The 20,890-nt window shown below is 36.9% G+C and overlaps 1 protein-coding gene across 2 annotated transcripts in view; it reads right to left on the bottom strand.

The window, feature by feature from the left end:
• The window catches only part of PTPN2 (protein tyrosine phosphatase non-receptor type 2), a 30,252-nt gene that overhangs the window by 7,824 nt on the left and 1,538 nt on the right, over positions 1 to 20,890 (bottom strand). For both annotated transcript variants that reach the window (XM_066561377.1, XM_066561368.1), the window contains exons 2-7: positions 19,567 to 19,657; positions 11,953 to 12,053; positions 11,178 to 11,276; positions 9,877 to 10,014; positions 2,940 to 3,149; positions 1,398 to 1,556 (exon numbers count right to left, since the gene is read on the bottom strand). In XM_066561377.1, the coding sequence (XP_066417474.1) occupies positions 1,398 to 1,556; positions 2,940 to 3,149; positions 9,877 to 10,014; positions 11,178 to 11,276; positions 11,953 to 12,053; positions 19,567 to 19,657 (798 nt within the window). The remainder of the gene's footprint in view (positions 1 to 1,397; positions 1,557 to 2,939; positions 3,150 to 9,876; positions 10,015 to 11,177; positions 11,277 to 11,952; positions 12,054 to 19,566; positions 19,658 to 20,890) is intronic.

Below are 20,890 nucleotides of genomic sequence, written 5' to 3'. Positions count from 1 at the left end.
GGCTAATGTTAAATAAGAGAGGCATTCAATAACTTCAGGCCCTCTCCATCACTAGCAGAGAGAAGTGAACAGCTCTCACACTCTGAAGAGTCAACCATTCCTTATGGAATAAAAATGACCTAGCTGACCTTGAAAGAGAAATGTGCTTTTTTTGAGTGCTGCCAATTGATTTTCTGCACATAATGCCAAGGCCTAAAGAGAGAAGCATCAGGACAAATGCCTTGCACTACAGGAAACACTGATTTAAGGAAGATCATCTGAACAATCATAACAAGAAAAAGAGAACAAATGAGAAGTATACCTTCCTAGGCATTCTCTTACTAGGAATAAATAACACACTTGAACATGACAAGCAGTATTCTGAGTTGACAATGCTCCCTTGTATCCAGAAGTAAGAAATCCTGTGATCTAGATGGGTAAGTATTGGAACCAGAGCTGCTCACTTTGGAGCATGGCTTTCAAAAAAAGCCAAGCAGAAAAATATTACTAGACACAATACCTCATACCACCAGAAACAGCTTCCACAAAATGAAGAGACTAAACTGCTGTTAGCATTAGAATGAATCATGAAGTCTTCTAGACATATGGCACAGGTACCAGACCAGCAGCACACTATCTAGGTGTTGATTAGCATTAGTGTAAAATTATTTCTTTATTTACACAGCAAATCAAGAAACATTTGTTAAAGGGAAGAATCAGACCACTACCAATACCACAAAGAAAGGAAATGTGTTTTAGCTTATCTGCTCTATTCATGATTTCAAGAAATCAACAAAATAAAAGAGCCCTAGCATACAAAAGCAGAATTAAATGTGTTTCAAAGCCTCTCCTCCCATTTCTCCCTCCCACCCAGGCTAGCCACTTAAAGCTGTAAGCTGTTATGTCTGCAAGCTGCACTGATAAAACAGTGAGATTTGGTAATCTCTTTGCACCCAAAATCATTCTACTTGGCTAGATGATACTAACTGTAACACAAATTTTAAAGGTTATTTATTGGTAAAGGCAACTTTACTAATAAATATTCTCTGTAGCATCAGGCAACTTATCTGCTAGGAAGATAGCAAAGAAATTCTAAAACAGAGCCTTGCTATCTTCAAAGTGACACTGGGCATTACCTTCCCTTTTTAGTATTGAAAATATCAATTGAACCATTTTTTTTCCTTTAAACATTTGGACAAATTATTTTCATATTTTATCTAAGAGGGGACGTATACACAGGGTCAAGAGTTTAGTTTGATAGAAGTCACTGAACAGATACCCTTTGATACCTCCTAGGCATCTACTGAAAAAGGATAATCATTTAGATCTCACAAAATTACATGCTTTAAAATCATCTGGAGCTTATTTTTAACTACTGTTGCAATCTGCTGTCCAAATACATGGAGATAAACATTTACCTGTATAGTTGAATCCCCCATTATAAATTTTGCTCCTTCTATTACAGCCATATATGAAAACCTTAGTTGATCAGGAGTCTGAATAAGTCCCATTCGATATTTTCTCATATCCAGTAATACCTTCTTAATATCTACAGAAAATGGGTCTTTTTTCTCCATCTGTAAAGCAAGTTACATTGAAAGTGTCAATGGTATATAAAAATAATTACAAGTAAAAATTAATCATAAAATTCAATCTAAAATCTAATTTGTCCATATTATGCTTCTATTAGTTATAAGGAAGATTAACATCTCAAATGATTTCTAATTTATTTTTGAAGGAAAAATGCAAACCATCTAATGAAAACCTACTATGAACAAATCAAGGATAGTGTATTAAACAAATAAACTGTACCCTAACATTAAGTCTTAAAATTAGGACATATAGATATGCTTAATTTTATTCAGGCTTGTATTTGGACTTTGAAATAGGACTGTAAGAATCAGAGCTGTAAAGTAATATTTCCTACTGCTTCTGAATAGACAGCAATTCAGATTGACTGATTATGGCAGAAGTTTCCTTATGTAAAGCAGAACCCCAAACCCAAGCAATGAACATGTTTGTCCCCACATTACATTCACAGGGTGTTTCTGAAGTACACTTCCATCAAAACATACGCCTCATACCCCTATGCTTTTCAAAATGCATAAAACCAAAGAAAAATAAAAGTAAAAAAAAACCAAACCAAACAACAACAAAAAAGTAAGTTGAAAGGATCTAATCAAACCACAAAATGTGTCTCTTGTAATTCAATTGAAATTCTATTTCAGTTAAACCTGTCTTTTTCACTATTACCAAGCACAAAGAGAAAACTCTGTGCCTGGACTTTCAAGTCCAATAAAATTTTTGATTTATTTAAAATATTATTTAACATTCATGGTTCACTCATGTCATGAGCAATCGTAGATGATGCAGTTCACTATAAGCAAACAATCTATACATCCATGTGGCACTGGAACTGGCTGCCAAGCCCCACTACCCAGAGGGCTGCACAGCAGGGGAAATTCTGCATCACCCTCCATTACACACTGCAGGAGAATTAGGAGCATGCCTGAGTTCTCATCCTAGTTCAGATAACAATAACAATTTTCTCCATGCTTTAAAAAGGCCCTGGAGAAAAAGATTTACAGATTCAATCATCTCAATATATATTCACAAGCTTTTTTCATATGGAAAAAAACCAACCAATCCTCAACCTTTTCTAAGCACATCTTACGTAAAAGGAAAAGAATGTTTACATTTACTTTCCAGGAAGCTTTGAGAATATATTATTGTCCTGGGGTACTTCAAGAGGAATTTGTAAATGCATTTCAAGAGCTGTGGTTTTGCCATCAAAATATGTGAAGAAAAAAAAAAAAAGCATGATGTCTTAATTTAAGTTTCCACTGGAATGTCATTAACTTCAATGTTTTTATAGCCTTCTGACCAGAAAGCCCATATTGGGAAGTTTGGCAGGGTGTCAGAATAAGGGAAGGGGTGACAGAGAAAATGCAAACACTTACCAGAACAAGACAAGTATCTACTAATGAAAATGTGCCAGAACGTCCTATTCCCGCACTGCAGTGAACTACTGCAGGTCCATGCTCGGGACTCAGTGAACCAGATTCTCTGACTTTAAACAGGAAGTTCAGGAATGAAGCTGGGGATTCAGGAACTCCAAAGTCTGGCCATGTAGTATAATGAAAATGAGAGATCATCCTGGACTCACCACTCTAGAATTGAAAACAAATAAACACTAGAACTAGAAAGGATTCCTCTTTGGCTCAGTCAGTGCCCATTCCCCCAAGCTCAATCAACAGCTCTTGTCTATTTTAAACCTCCCATTAAGACAAATAACCCAGTAACTTGCTTCAAACTGGATGACAACCAACAGTGCACACTGAAGCAGTTTTATCTGAGTTGGTAATTTTCTCCTTTGCAATTATTACCACACGTGGTTTTTTTTTCTTCTTCTTCTTCTCAAACTTCCAAGATTATGTTTGGTTTGCTTTACTATTTACTCCCAAATGTCCTTCTTTGTCTACCAATAATGCAGTTCAAAGTCTGACAGCAGTTACTAGACAGCTAGAATTAACATGACTGAAATAACCCATGTCAGCATTGTACACGCTCTGCACTTTGCTTCAAGCAAGTTGTAGTGCCAAGAGGTATTATATCTCCTTTATACTAACCACATTACTGAGAGCAGCAGGAAGCGTTCTTTCCTGGAAAAGGCTATAAAGCCATACAGCATAATGGATGTCTAGGATGTCTAGCAAGACTTCTGCTGGACATCTTCTATCTTTTTTAGGTAAAAAAAAGGGGATTCCAAAATCATACAGCTGCTTTGGAACCACTCTGTTAGAGTTCCTCTCCTAACATAACCAACTAACTGCAAGTACTGAAATGACAGCAAGAGAGTATGTATATGAAATTTGGATCATATTTTTATGGAACTCACTCCAGACCTGCTGTTAAATGTTGCTCCTTGCCATGGTGATTCTGATTTTAGCTCAGGAATTTTATAAATGTTCGGTTACTTTTTTAAATGTATTAATTCAGTTATTTAATTTTTAATTAATTCACCTATAATTTATTATTTCAGTTATTTAATTTTTCACATAGACTGACACCTACATAAACCTTGGCAAAGTTTGAACACAAATGGATTTAAAAAATCAATGTATTCCAGAAAAGCTATTCTTCTTCAGCAAGAGTGAAATATAGCCATGAAATAAAATAAATTCTGTTCTTCATCTGCTCAGTCTGTTTCTACTTCTTATGAGAGACAACTTATGAAATTCCTTTGTGAAACTAAAAGAATCCATTTTGTGGTTTCCGCAGTAACAAAAATAAATCTCTCAACTTGTCTTTTGCCTTCAATGCCCAATACTGCAAGACTGCCAATACTTTCACAGAAAACAGTGGATATTAACATGAGTCCAGTCACTCTCAGATGCACAGCTATCTTCCAGAAATATTTTGTCTTTTGGCTAGGTGCTCAACAAGGACAACAAAGTGTGATCTACAGTATTGGGAAAACAAGTTTACGTTAAGATTTCATAGAGGAAAAAAGGAATATCAGGCCCAAAATTGTATAAATATACTGGAACTTCCCCTTGTCTGGAGCAAAGCATTAAAGAGTTTGCATTTGCTCTCCTACTGCTCTTCTGTACCTAGTTTTTCAAGTAGCAAGTTAACTCACAAATGAACTGAATGACCTGTTTGTTTAAAAATTATGAAGAAGGAACATTTTTCATAAGAAATCTGTAAGTAACACTTAAGCAATTTCCTCCATTTCTAAGAAAAACAATTCATCACTTTAGAAACAAAACTAAGGAAAATACTAGAGAGGTGAGCTAAATGCACATGTTAAGTAAAGGCTGAAGTTGTTCTTGTGAATCTAGATGGTCTCTGTAGGTAGCAATTGATACTCCCTACTTCAACATTCTGAAAGAGCATTCCAGATGAAAGCATCCCTTACACCTCAAGAAGGTAAAAATGCCTTTTCTGTCACCTCAGAAAAGGTGACCTGTGGGGTTTGTTTGTGTGGGCTTTTGTTTGGTTGGGGGGGATTCTTTTGTGTGGGTTTTTTTACCCCAATCCCATCCATAACAAGCACTGGCATCTTCTTCCTAAAGAAAAAGAACAAAGTATGGCTAAGTGTCACCCTACTTATATACTAATCTGAGATAGTTACTTCTGAAAGAGAGATGAAACAGTGCTGTTGTACACGTCACTCTGCTCTAACCCACAGAACTACATTTTTCCTTCCTTTCTTGTATGAAGGCTTTATCCATCCCATGATTTTCCATCCCTTCAGCTCATTCTAGAAATACCTAGTCTCTTCATCTCTCTACAAGAGTCCCATTGCGAGGCACTGGAACCAGCTGGTCATCTTTGAATTCGCAGTCTCTAATCCTACAGCCAAATCCCATTTGAGTATTTCAAACCTCCCACACTGCTCTCTTAAACAGAATGGCTCTTTCAAGTGGTGCTTGGCAGCCAAGCTGTACAGCTGAAACATTGCCTTTGTGAGGATCTGTACCACCCTTTCTTAAACAACTCCCAGTCACTGAGCCATGCAGCACTTCCATGAAGTGACGTGGGACTGTTACGACAAGAGGTCTGGCTTTTTGATTCACAACTCTTGATGGACAAAAAGTCAAATTTAAATAACAACTAATTTAATCTGAAGTGTTACCAGGAAACTAGCTAATCTTTTCAAATAAAAACCCCTGGACTTCCAAGACTCAGGCAGCGCTATAAAATTTTATATGAAATATACAAGGGACGTAACATAGAAATATTATAAATCTCTGCATGGTAACTGAAAACCAGCTAGTTCTATGGTAACCACAATGCAATTTTCCAAGATTTATTCCCTCAAAAAAAAAAAATCCTTGAATCATCATGGAACAACACTAAAACAACTATTTTGGTTTTAAATTACTTAAACTGTGGAAGTTTTACGAACTACTGGGATAAGCTTTCCATAAATAACCAAGATAGCTGAACCTGATGAACTTGTAAAGCAGACACCATACTGCACAGCTCTGCACTGACTGCTGGAAAGGTCAACAGTATAATCAAAGGACAAGCTCCAAGTTACAGAGATCCACATGAGGACTTGAACAGAACAGGAATATCCCATTAGATTAACTTCCAGCAAAACAAGCCTTGCCATAACCTTTTTACAGTGACTATCCAATCACTCAAAACAAAAAGGAGCAAAAATCTTCAGAGTAACTTCAGGTCTTTCAGTCACATGAGAGTTTGAACATGAATAAAACACTACCAAAATGCTCAAAGGTTAAGTTGGTGCCTTCAGGGTCAAGTTACACAGGGGATAACAAAACAATGCCGGTCTGTCAAGTTCCACACGCTGCTTATAAAAGCCATAATCAAAGTGCTACTGAAATAGTCAAATATATGGAGATATATTTGACTATTTCAGTAGCACTTTGATTATGGCTTTTATAACCTATAACCTTACATTGGTTCCATATTTAATGAACATGCCTTAAAGTCATTAACAACTAATTTGATCACATAAAAATGAAAAGGCATCCTATAATGGCATTATTCTACAAATTGAAATTCAAAATCATAAATCAATTTCTACCAGAGCCTCCTCTAGTTGTTTAATCATGATGGCCAAAATGTTTTCCAAAATTTAAATAAAAATGGCCTTGAGGATAAGGGGGCCAAATAATTACCAGAAACATTCTGGTTCATCCACAGGATCAGCTAGTGAGGGCTGCTAAGCAGCCTTGCATTATCTTAATCCGACAGTCACAGCCACACAGAAGCTTGGTACTAAGTTGAGAATCCATTTTACTAATGGGTTTTTCCAAATATTTGCTATTTGTGGAAGACTCAAGATTCCACTAGAGATTTATTAATGGTCCTTGCTCTAAAGTATCACAGCACCAGTGTCACATCAAATTTAGCTCGTTTGTCCTAGTCCTTTCTCTGCCAACAAGCATTTTTTTTGCAAACCTCTCCTTCCACTGCTGTATTCTTACGTCCAGAAAGGCAGACTGAGATAAATTCAGAAAGTTTCCTTCTGCAGTTTCAAATTCTACTGCTCCATTTCCTTATCAGAGTAATCCCTGTCTTCCCTGAAGATCTGATGTTCATTTGCCCATGCATAGTTTGTCTGAATTCCTCTGTACGTGAAATTACTGAAAATAAAGTTTTCTTTCTCTAAAGACCAATACAGAAAGTTGTGACATTAAGGAATAAAAAAGCTAACAGCAACAATAAAGAATAATATAAAAATACATATTCAACACAAGGTGGAGTCTTTCCCAAGTTAGATGTCAGTATCTAACAATTCTCCTGCAGCATTTTGCAAAGATTATTTTATAGATTTAATAGGCTCTCGTTATCACTTCTCCACCTCACTATCACTTCTCCAATAAGCTGGGAGACTTTGCTTCAAACCACAGCCATTCAACAGCTTCACTCATAAATTATTATAAAATTTTAACCATGAGCACAGTATCTTCCTTCTCCTTTATTTTCCAAGAGGCACTGGTTGGTGGAAGCCTTCACAATAAGTCTCTATTAAGGGACAGTTCTGATACCTGAACTATTCCAGTAGAAAGCAGGACTCAACTTTCAGAAAAGCTGACAACTGACACCACCAAACCCATGGAAGATACAAAATGAACCATGGTGGAAAAGCAGCTTCAAATACCTGTATTCTAAAAGGCAGATTGGGTCAGGCAAAAAAATAAGCAAATTCAAAAATGATCACCAGCAAAACAAAGAACATTAGGCATCTTTTCAAAACATTTGGAAAGATACCAATAAACACTATTTTCTCTCCATTTTCTCTGTGCTAGCCCCAAGAACAAAATTTTCCTAGAACAGATGTAAAAGAAAAAAATCAAACCAACAAATACCTGGATACAATCCTGAGAAAGAACAGCGCCAAATCCCACTTGTATTTCTAAGTAATCTTTAAAACCAACCAACTACTCAGAGGTTGTTTCATTGGTAACAACATAAACACTTTACTCTTCATATACCCATATTTTGTTTATCTCTTAAAGAGATTTGCTGCAGTAAGACAAACTTAATTGAGCTCAGAATGCTTGCATTATAAAGACAACCTTGGTTCTCTCTGTTTTCAAGGAAATACTAAATTTTAAGTATTCTGGGCATTCAGAGTATATTTTGTTCATGAGTCATCCTATATTCCAGGCACTGAGTGGCTAAATGTCTTACACTCTGCCCCCACCAAAGGCCCCTGCAGAATAACTTACATAAACACAGTTAAGCTCACATTTCAAGTTACTGTGAATAGCCAGTTCCCACAAGTTTTATGGTATAATTATCAAATTCTTACAAAAGACTGCATATAACATTGACAGTTTTAGACTAGAAACTATGCAGCTTTTTTTGCTTGAGTAACCAAGTATGTTCTGCTTCTCCTACAAAAATTATGTGTTGGAGTTAATATTCATGGAGCCTTACCAGACTGCTAGAGATATAAAATAAAAATTCATTACAGAAAGACTGGTATTTGTGAAACTGATTTATATGACTGTCCTGGGTTTGCCATCTTAAACCAGGACAATGACACACAAGAAACTCTGTACAGTGCTGACAGGCCTGCACTGCTGGTCCAAAACAAACCCAGAAATTTAAGTGCTCAATAGTACCAACCCAGAAGTCTACTAAAGTACACACTGTGCTGTTCCCTGAGGCATTTCTGCATTTTCCAGTTAATGTTATGTTCAAACATAAACATGTAAAGAAAATTGCATCCTTTGAAAATAGGAAGTTTAAAAGTAAGGGCCAACATCAGCCGAACAATTTCACAAAGAAGCCCTTTTGGTAGTTAGGAAAACTTGCCTCAGCTTTCCAAAAGGCAGAATTGTTCTTTTTCAGGCACTAGCTAGCCAGCATTACTCATCTTTCTTTTGCCTTTGCTGTCAATAAACAAACTACTAAAGAGAAATTCTTCAGGTCAGCAGGACAGTATCTCATAAAGTTCTTCTAAAATGGAGAAGACCAAGCAATAACATGCCAAGTTTTATCATGTTGATGTCATGAGGGAGGTTATGAATTAATGAATATTATCTCAGAATACTATCAATAGTTACTATAAATTCAAATATCTGGGAACAAATATATCAATAGTTGTATAAAACAACATGCAGAACACCTTCAAGCTTTCTTTTCCCAAGTTCTCTGACAAAGCCAACCTTGAAAACTTGCCATACTAGCACTTTCAATTAAAATAAGGCAAGATTTATAGGAAGAGAGAATATCTTACAAGACATAGCTGGAACAAACAGATGAGCTCTTCAATCCTGTCTTCCAATCTGAAACAGAAGCAATTCCAACCCAAGCTCAGGCTAGAAACAATTCTTTTGAGCTTAACTTGGTTAAATTGTCAACGTGCTTAATTTTTTAAGATAAAAGGATGGCTGGTCCTGTGGAGCAAAAGGGGAGGCAGAGCAAGAGAAGATGAAGTTACCTACCTACAGGTGGTAATCACTCCTCCCCCAAAAAACTTAAGACAGCTGGACTAAATTACACAGAAAACTCAAGTTCCAGTACAAAATCAGTAATTACTCAGTCAGGTATCTGATATTCAAAGGAAATCAGAATTTTCCACTCTTGTGTTCCTCCCTCAAGTTAATTCTTACAGCTCCTCTTAGAATGACCACTACCATCATTTAGAATTCAGCATGTTAAGGTACTGCCAAATGGAAAATACAAGTACACAAATGCCAAAGATGTTATCTCTCCTAATGTATAGACTGAGGTCTAAATCACCTGCTTATTTCCACACAAACATCTTCAACATTCTCAGAAGCAAAGTGCATTAAAATTTCCAGTGTAACAGCTCACTCAAACCTGAAGTGACATCATGCTAAGTTGTTCTCATGACACACTTAAGCCCACAAATAGGAGCTGTACAGACTGAGCAAAGCTTACATTGATATTTTCTAATTGCAGTAGATGCACTGTGTAATAGGATTTGACATCTTCAGACACCAGTCTCACACGGAATCCTGTTTCATTGAAAGTCATAACGTCGTCTTTTTTTGTTGGCCAGTATTGTGCACACTTCACCTAATGGATTTTTTTTAAGAAAAAGAAGGGAAAAGAAAAAAAGAAAAATCTTGTTAAATACCCTAGTATCTTAGGCTTTGCATGTGCAAATTCTGAGTCCACATTGTTCAATACAGAAGACTCAAGTACCTGCTCCCACTTTGAGGAATTCCTGAAGTCCACAATGTTTACAGCTAAGTTACTACAACTGTTTCAGTGGCTATTATGCATTCCAGTTTTATGTGTTTATGCTTTCTTCCATCACACGGCTAACAAACTTTGAAATACATCTTAAGCCTTCCCCCTCCCCCCTCCAGTTCTCCACAGGGAACTGAGATCGCTGCTCAGCTATTTCAGCATTTCTCCCCTTAGTTTCTGACTTGCACACCTGCACATTTACAGAACTCATCTATCACACCTAGTTCTACCCAGGCTTGCTGAATACTGGAAGGTTCTAGTTAAACAAAAGAATGAACTAACAAACCAATGCAAAACTATTCCTTGTCTTGTATTCCTCTTGCTCTGCACTCAAACTTTCTGTAGGAAATTTTTTGCACAAGAAAATTGGTGACTTTTTAACAGACCAGTCAAATTTTTTTCACAAATCTGCATTGAATAAAAAACATTAATCTCAAATGACATGCATTTATAACAAAAATCTGCAATGGTTTTAGGCACCATAGCAGAAAAACTACATCATAACAGAAGATTTGTGTATTCTGCACATATGTCAATGGTTCTAAAGAACCAAAAACAACTAACTTAATAGATCAATTCAACTGCTCTTGGGCAGCAGTCTGCCTTCATTGTCACAGCTAACACCTCTATATAACAGATGTGCTACTCCATTACATTTAGAAGAATCAATCTAAAGATACTTTTTTTCCCACCTTCCATTTTGTCCTGGGAACATCTTGCACTGCCTCTACTCCTCACCAGTTCTATTTGTACATCCTTTCTAAGAATGCTATTTTCACCTTTCTGGATGTACGTTTGTTAGATGCTATTTTCACCAAAGTGAACTGCAGGTCTTAGCTCCCACACTTCACTGTCATATTAAATACACATTATACTGCACACAAGTGAGGATATTTATTAGTTCTTCTAATGTAACAACCAAATATTGCTCAACTGTATTAAAATTGTGTGGCTTATTTTACAACTTTACGCCCAATGTCACTTACCGATTCTTTTTCAACAATCCTGTTCAACATGACAACTGCTTTGGTTTGTTGTTGCCATACCATTAGCCAAAAATGACAACATGTGTTAGGTAGTGGACCCTGTGGAGTAAAAAATACAAAAATAGGCATGAGAATGTATAGGCAAAGCAGTGTTTGAGCACAGTTAATAGTTCACTGTGGGAAACAGGAAAGACTCTTCCCCTTAAGTTTAAACAAATTATTAATAGAATTATAGAAATGGCAGGCAAGAAAGTAGCCACAGATCATTCCAGAACTTAAAAAGGCTGGGGGCTTTTTAAGGAAAAAAATACCAAACAAAACCAAACAACAAAACAGTAAGAACTCAGGGAATGGTTATTTTGGTTTAAGCATCGCTACTACTGTGCTGTTAAAAGAAAAGCTACTGCAGGCATGCTCAGAAGGTACAAGATGGCTTAAAAGGTCAAAGTATTGTTGCAACATATTTACAAAAGAACTGAAGAAAAGTGTAAGAAGTATTTGAGAAGCTTCATATGCAGTAAATTACTCATACTTCAATATCCCCTTTAGCTTTTCTTATAACATAAAATAATCTGTTAGCAACTATATCACACAGATATTGTACTTCATGTAATAATGAGATACTTTTAATTCACAGAGAGATGAAACAATCCAAATATGAATTACACTTTTAATTCACAGAGAGATGAAACAATCCAAATATGAATTACAACTGTACAAATCCCCCTCCCTAGATTCTCAATCCCTGTAATAACCCAGTAATTGTACTGCTTACCTGTGTTAAAATATAGTATCTCTGGGCTTCTTCTATGACCACAAGGCTGGCATTGATATAATCATTCTCGGTGTTCTGGAGTTTTACACGACTGTGATCATCTAAAATTCAAAGAAAATCAAGAATTAATGATGCCTCCATCTTTATGAATACTCTCTAACAGGAAAGTTTAGGTTTAGGTCTAGTCTACAAGCAACTAGAACTAAATTTTGCTGGATGACCCAAATAGCAAACTACAAATAAGAAAAACTAATTTCTCACATAACTTTGATAACGGTCCCATTCTCCCACTGGCATTTCATCAGAGTAATTTCAGGCAGCTATTAATAGAATAGCTGCTCAGAAAACTGGAATACCTATTTTTCTTTAAAAAAACCCAAGCAAACAAATTAACACTCCCGCACAAGCCTAAAGGTCCTCACAGTCATCCCTCAACAGTTACATTTCCTTAATACAACGGCACCACACCTCACACCAGGCAACACTGTCCTATCACACCAGATCACTCCACAGCACTGTTTCCTAAGTTCATTATCATTATTTCCTAAATTCTGAGACTTTTGGTGAACTGAAGTTTCAAAGGTTGGTGTAGAATCATAAAGCTAAGCTCACACAGCTAAAAAAAAAAAAAACAGGAAAATCTACTTGCAGTCATTCAAGTCAGGCTTGAATTTGATTAATTTCATTTTCCCTGTAAGCTATTGTCTAATATTATACAACACAAAAATACTAAAAAGCCACATGCAAAACCAAAAATAGTCAACAAATCATCCAATTAAATGAAGCCTAATCTAACAACATGGTTTCATCTCAAAATTACACAAGCAAGACTGACGATTCTCCTTTTTATGGCAGAGGCAAGCAAAGGACTCTGTTTAAAATTCTACCATTAAAATGAGAAAGATTATCGTACTGTCAAACTAAAGAACTGCATAATAAAAAGTCATTTTGGTTGTTTCTAGAACTTTTTAGTATGTGATTTATGAGCCTCTAGGAGGTTTATGAACCTCTAGAAGATATTTAGGTAATCAGAGTTGTTGGCAGTAAGTAATCCTTCAGCCATTTATCGGTCACTGTATTAAATAAACAGTAATTTCAGTTTAAAATTTGTACACAACTACATGCCAGAAAATGAGATTCAACTGACTGTAAACCTCCTGAAGCTCAACATCTAGCAGAATAAGAAGAGTAAATAAAAAATAGCAAACTAAAATTACTTTAAGAAAATTCAACATATCTCAGGGAGAGATGGAAGAGATTCCATAAGGAAACTGACAACAGAGTGAATTATGATGCAATATCAGTTTTTAAAACTGAATTCACCTAGCCTGACCCACAAAACTCAATTAGGGCCCAGACTGCTGTTAAAATGCCAGCCCACCCATCCTTGCACCAAAAGGCTCACTTCCTTTAGACAAAACACTTTGGGAAACACACAAAGACATTAGCAACTACCAAGTATCAAATTCAGCACAACTGCAATAGATGAACTCACAGCCAGCCTGTGCAGCACCAGGCTTATATAAACCTGGATAGGCAAAAAGCTGATGGCAATCAAAAAACAGTTAAAGAATTAGATAGATTCTTGTTCTACAGAGTGCTTGTATGATTTAATATGAATACTTTCCATGTGTTTGGAAACCTGGGAAAAGTACATTTACTAGGTCTTGATCTGCCTTTACATTCGCCCACTGCTATTGGCAACCACCAAAGATGATCTTGTTGGATTTGAGGAAAGAAGTCAACAGTAAAGCAGAACTGTTTTGCTGCTGCTGAAGCACTCAAATTTGGGGTTGTTGCCCCACCTCCCTTAGCTCCTGGCTTTTATATGCAGTCACATACAAACGTGCAGAGAACAGAAAAATGCTGAAAATTTATTTTTGATATAAAAGCTTGAGAAATATACTGGGTTAGTCTGTTTTCACTAGCATTCCAGCTGTAAGGCAAGGCCATCTTAACTTTCAGGAGTCTTAAAAGAACTATGATACCCCTGTGTGAAGAAAGAGAAAAATTATCAAAGCCAAGACACAGCAAAATTAAGACACATGTGCATTTTAAAGTAAAATATATCTCTTTGTATTATTTTGCCAGGATAGGAAAGCATTACTTTTTCCTTTCATGTATCACTTTATCTGAAATGTTTCTACTGGAAAGAAACCAAGACCTCTGTAAATATTACATGTCATTTGCCAACAGGAAAAACTTAAGATCTTGTTATAGTAAATCACACATACCGGTACCAGTGTTCTCGGAAAGGTGACGCAAGCAAGCACAGTTAACAGTTTAATCACCCAGCGGCAGCTGCTGTACTGCTGCCAGGGACAAATAACTGCAGCCCCCAAGGAGGCTTCCTACTTTAATCCTTACATTCTCAGATTCATTTTTTCCCTTCTTACAAATTTTGCTTTGTAAACATGACAAATAAAGTTCTGCAAGTTGGTTTTTTTAAGTCCCTTTAATAACTAATTCTATGCACAGCCAGCCTCTCTCTCCCCCCCCAACCAAAACAGAAGAGATCCTGCAAGTACTCTGGCAGACAGTCCACAGGACAAAAAAAAAAAAAAAAAAAACAAACAAACCACTAGAATATATTGATTTCTCTTCTTTCAAGGGATGAGGTTCTTAAAGGACACAGTGACCTAGAAACCTCATTCAAACCCTGGCTTGCTCTTCTGAATTAACTGAAGCAAGCCAGCTTTTGACAGTGAGTTAGCTGTAATGTATTTCCCGTATGTATATAATTTCCAGTTACCAAGTACTTAGATTTATATGAATGATAAACCCATCTTTAAGATAAGATTTAGCTTATGTGTTGCTATGCCCACAGCAGCTAAAACACAGTACCGCTTTTCTGAAGTGCTAATTCCCCTATTTTGACAAACTACACAGCCTGAAAAGGAAGTGGAAACCTTAAAAATTATTCTCACTCTGGCTCCCGAACTGAGAAAAAACACTCCCAGAATGACCCCATCTGAGTAAGCAATTCTGATTACCCATTTCCAGTGGAACTCTATCCCACTGACAATACTTCCCAAAACTTCACCATGTTCATCCATCTGCTCACCTCTTGCTTAACAGAAAATGACAAATTCAGTTAAAATCAAGATACAAAATGTTTGGCATTTTACATCACGCAATTCTTGCAGTTGGTTAATGAAGGGCTTTCATTATAAAACAAGTGTTTTTCTAGAACACTGTATAACTTCAAAATTATTTTTTATCCAAGAGACATCTCTGGTCCCCCAAATATAGGGCTATTAACAATAGAAGAAGGAGAAATGCTACTTAGTGGATTAAAGAAAGTCATAAATAAAACATGCAGCCGCAAGACATCCCAGTGACCCTGCCTAACCTTTCCCGCCTACCAACAAATCCCTTCCATTTCACTAATCTAAATCTACCCTATCTGAGCTGCTAAATTATTAAAATTGCAATACTCTGTCACTAGACTTACAGCCTCAAGTTTCAGAGGTAGCCTAAGGCAAAGGAAAGGCAAAATGACTTTTCCTCACCACTGTGTCACTGGTTGTACACAATGAATGCCATCCTATCAGTCATGGCCTAGCTCACCACTGAAAGGTATTCATACTGAAATATACATGTCACTACTACATAGCATCCTTACAATTGCAAGCAGGATTATGGGAAAAAATCTTAGGGCACAATAAAGTTTAGATCAGTGTGTGCTATAAAATTCCCCTCTTCCCCAACCCCAAAGGAAGAAGTATCTCCAAACTGAACAGCAAGTTCAGTTTATTTTACAATGTTTCATGTGGTAAGATGTTTTAGAGAATCATTAGATAATGTCATAAAAATCACCAATGTCAGCTTCTAATGTGGACAAGAAATGCAGCAGGCTTATTCTGGGCTGAACATCTGCCTGTTTTCAGGACACACACTTGAAGCACAGGACAGAAAGGGAACAAACATTCCTGCAATGATAATTAATCAGCACCATGTGTAAAACCATTCAAATCAGCTCCAAATCTGTTTCCTGTAAAGCACAATTCTCTTCATGTTCCTCCTCTATACTCTATAAGCCTATGGTTGAAAGATCTGACACAAAATCTACTCAAGGCCACAGGAAGAAAACATGAGAAATCACTACCTTGCAAGATCTTCTAAAAGCAACATGATCTATCACAGCAAAAATGCTCAGATGACCCAGGTTCTTGAGCAACACACCATATTACAAAGGAAGGCTAAAGAGACAATTGTGTAAACCCCCATCTACCCTCCAAAAGCAAAAGGCAAAAAAAAAATCCTGCCAATTTTGCTGAGGGGATTTCCTTCTTGCCTGTAAATCTGGGACCTCAGCTCTAAAGGTCTTTACAGTCAATCTGAGACACTAGACTACACTGATAAGAACTAAGGTTAAGATTTAGAAAGAAAGTTAATTACAGAAATCTTTGGAGTTTCATTAAAATTATTAAGAAAGAATAACAACCCCACAAGCTACTTTCCTCTGTTAACAACGTTTTCTGAGAAATGGTTTCATCTGTCCGGAAATGACTGGCTGTCAAACCAAACCTATTTCAGATTAACTTCCTGTTTCAGTACTATGAAGCCAAAATACTCCTCTGCCTATTCTAGACTAATACCAAACTATTAGACTGCTGGTTTTTTTTTCATCTAGGCAGTAATTCTTGAGGGGTTTTACCAAACCAAACTTACACATGCTACAGATCTTTAGCCAATGAAAACGGACACTAACAAAAATACTTATGAAACAGGAAACACTGTGAAACTCAGCCATAATGGGCAGAGATGCTTAGCCTTTCCCAGCAAACAGAAATCAACTTTTATCTAGAAATGTATGTAACAGACACAACTTTGTTTCAGTGTACTTGTCCCAGGTATCACAGTTGAAATGGGGCAAATCAACCCAAAACATTTTTCCTGGACTCGTAATTGACATATTTCCCGTAAAATTGAACAACCTTTGCACTTCCTCTTGCAGACACACCACCTCAGATTTTAGACAGGCTTGGCAGCTACCATGGTTAACAAACCATTTTTTCATTGTTTTTGGAGAAATAAAACTCTTTCTTTAAAGTACATCTTCCAGTATGATTAAGTAGCTAGATCTTAAAAGTCCAACAGCTGGTTCTGAAGGCATTTGACTATTTGAGAATATCAGTGCCACCCGTTTTTCATCTAAACACTGTTAAAAAGCAGCGAAATTTGCAAAGTGAAGGACTGAAATGTCAAGATTGTGCGAGACTGAGTTGTCACACATTTCTGCAACACCAAGTCCTTGCATGCATGCACCACAATTAGATGTGTTCACCACAGTGACCAAACTATGCAGCTTTTATCCCAGCTGCTTTGAAATTTAGGCACTGCTACCTTGAAATCTTATTTATCATACACTCCCCTTCCAGGCCTCTTTCTGCTCCTGACTCTCATTGTTCTTACTGAAGTAATTGAGTCATATTTAAAAATACAGATGTAAAATTCAGGAAGAATTAGCTAGTTCAAATAGTGTTTTGTTCTGTTCTCCTGATACAACTTTATTCCTAGTGCCCAGTTCTGCAAGCTATCTAGGTGGACCAATTCAAACCATCCTTCTTTTATAAATGCTAGAAACTTACTCATTCTTCATAAAATTCACCATCTTATTCAGTTCATTCATCATGTAATAATAATCTATGTCAGAGTGTAACAGAAAAGCTCTAGCCTTTTCCTAAGCCCAACCAGTACTTCAATTTCAGATTTTATCTGTCTCTCTGCTTTTGCACTGGGTCCAGGAATTAATGAAATCATTCATATTTTTTTCTACTGGCTAAACATGCATTTCAGAAGCAGGTTTTGCTATGACTAAAGCAAAGGCATTTGATGCTCCCCACTACTGTAAAAGGCATGCCATGATTAAGGAAAATATTGAGCTCTACATAACTGCAGGAGATGAATCCAAGTCACATCCATAAGGTATTACTGGAGGCATTAATAGATACTACGTAAATAATATAATGTATTTTTATTTCTTTTAGAAACACTATTTTTAAAAATGCACAAACTGTTTGAAAGTAAATCTTCACTCTCTTTACATGAATTACATTCATGTGTGGGAGAAACAGTAGATAAATGCACAGATACAGCATCTGACATGGAAACTGCATAGGATGTTAGACCCAGGACTAGAACCTAGGACTTCTGGGCTCAAATCTTACTTCTTGATTCTAATCTTACAACCCCCATTGCAACTTAGGTAGGAAACAGAAATTGAATAAAACATCTCTTTCAGCACTGGTAAGATGCTAATGCTGTGCTGCAACAGGACAGCAAAGCCAGGACACCCAAGTGCCTCTGCACAGACCAACTCGTGTCCACCAGAGGCCCAGCTCCATTTCCTGAGCCTGGTGACAATCAGTCAGCCTTGGCCCATCTGAGGGATCTCCCTCAGCACTGGACACTCCTCCACTGGGATGCCATGCAGACACAGCAAGGAGGCCATGCACTGAATACCGAGGCTGAGTTCCATCAGCATGTGTGGGAAATGGATTTACAGAAAATTTTAGGGGGGGTCAGCACCACGCCAGACTGGACCCATTTAGTAGGAATTCACTGAGCCAGGGGAGCATCCTGGCAGCAGCCTAAGGAGCAGCGCTGCATCTGACCTGTGTGACTCAATCCAGGACCCTTTCTGTGCCATTTTGAGAAGTGCTGTGCACATGCTTTCACCACAACTTTCAACTGGAAACAAGGAGCTCAGCACTTCTCCAAATCTTAGAATAGGTATTCAGATTAGGCTCAAAAAGTCCCAATATACCAGCAACCCTCCAAAAGCTCTAGATCCAGTAACAAGGTGGTTTTTAGGACCCTTCAGTATTCTGGGAAACTTCATAAGGAACACATAAACATGTTGTCTGTCCCAACTTTAATATACTGCAAAAAAATTAAAGCTGTGTAATTTTTTCCACTATCTGTAGCTCACATATCTTTTTGCAATAATTTTGGCTTACAATTTCTGAAGTAAAATGCTGATGAAAAGAAGCCCACAGCAGCTCTGTAGCAGAGAAGGTGGTCTAAAAAAATTTTTTTTCACGTGAGACGTAAGATCCTTATGTCAAAAAGACCATTTTATAGCAATTAGTAGAATTACAAAGCACTCCACACCTTATTTACTACATGGGCAAAACCAACATAATTTCAAGCATTTTTTAAAGCAACAGTAGAAATTGAGTGGCATTTATCCACACCACCTTAAAAATGCACAGAATCACTCAGTCCAAAAAGAAAACATTTCTTTTAGTCAAGGTGTACTAACTTAACCTCTATACTCATTTTTTACAACAGATAAAGCACTATTAAACAAATAATTTCCCTATGAGAAAAATACCTCTAAAACATTACTCTGTAGCTCACAAAAATTTGCCTATACATTAATACCTGTGATTTGCAACCACCTCTCATTCACCATTTGGCACAATGAGCTTAACCTGCAGACTCTTCTCCCTCCTGTTATACACATTTGTGTATGTGTTACCAAAAATCCCACATTTATCACAGGATACATGCCAATGCAAAATTTGCAATGACCATGATTTACCACCTCCAGTGTCGACAGGGTAAGAGAAGGCCTAGTGCAATGATTGCAGAAAGGATACTCACATGGACTAACATCTCTGTATCTGTTTCGATTTCTGTTTTCTGGATATTTTGCAACTCTGTGAGGGTAGTCACTGGATTTGTGTCGGATTTCCTTAAAAAGACAAAATAAATAATTGACTTATAGCCAGCAACATGATTAAGATTAACATTCTACACATAAACATTCTACACATACTATTAATTAAGCAACATTAGTAATAACCAACATTTTTTAAACCAAATTTTATTGCCCCAGCGTCATTTTCACCCAGAAGATGCACTTCAGTCATGGCTAAACTGCTACCATTTAGATCTTCCTATATTTGGCTAAAACTACCAAATGTAAAGACCATTTGACAAGCAACTGATGCATCAGGACCAAGGGGCAAAAACACCCCTAATCCCAGATATTTATTATGCTTACAGTTTACCTCAGAGCTGCACATTTCCTCCCAAAGCAGTAAGGGACTCAGATGCAACAGCAGTATTCTGCTGGCTCCTTTAAAGCGATTGACAGCATAAACCCCCACAAACCTAAGTGAACCAGTTAATGATTTTATGGCTGCTATTAAGGGCCATAGGATTATTCTTGGGGGTTTGATGGCTCAACCCATACAGCTGTAGTTAAATGTAAACCAGTATGAAGAATTCTGAAGTCACCAATACCAATGTGAATCAAAGCCTGTTCTCCCCACACATTAACACAAACCTTCTAATAATCTTTGAGATACTCAGACTCACACACTATTTTAAGGACCCTACTGTTCACATGTTCTGAATGTTCTACTTTATTGATTTCTTCCCTGAGTGCACCTTTTCTACAACCTCACTAAGGCATACAGAATTACCTTATGTAGAAAACTGAAAATGGCCTTCAATGTATTCTGCTCTGTATTTATATCTCTGTACTGATGCCATCTCAGCAGAAATGTTGCTTAGTACAGAATTAACAATATTTTACTTTGAATTCTCCTTCTGTTTTTAGATTATGTTGCTACATTTGATCATTATGTCCCAAAGGGCATTTAAACTTCATATTACAACTGAGCATTCTTTGGTCTTCTCAATGTTCCCACTATCTCTGTCCTCAAACTTCCTAAATAGTCTAGTCTATTCCCAGACAATGAACACAGCCAGAAAGGGCATGAGCGGAAATATAACGTACAAAAGAAAGCTCTAATTTCTAGCACTGGTTGCATGACCTTTCTTTAAAATGTACTGCCAATCTGCAAAGAACATAAATCACAACATGGAGCAGCAACTGCCAAGCAGCAATACTCCACATATTTGTATAAAAACCTCTTGATCTATTAGGTTTTCTATTTTGATACAGCACACTGAAACT

The sequence above is a fragment of the Molothrus aeneus genome, chromosome 1 (assembly GCF_037042795.1).
Source record: "Molothrus aeneus isolate 106 chromosome 1, BPBGC_Maene_1.0, whole genome shotgun sequence".
Classification (NCBI taxonomy): Eukaryota; Metazoa; Chordata; class Aves; order Passeriformes; family Icteridae; genus Molothrus; species Molothrus aeneus.
Note: the sequence above shows the minus strand (reverse complement) of the source record. Positions and strands in the feature narration are given on the sequence as shown.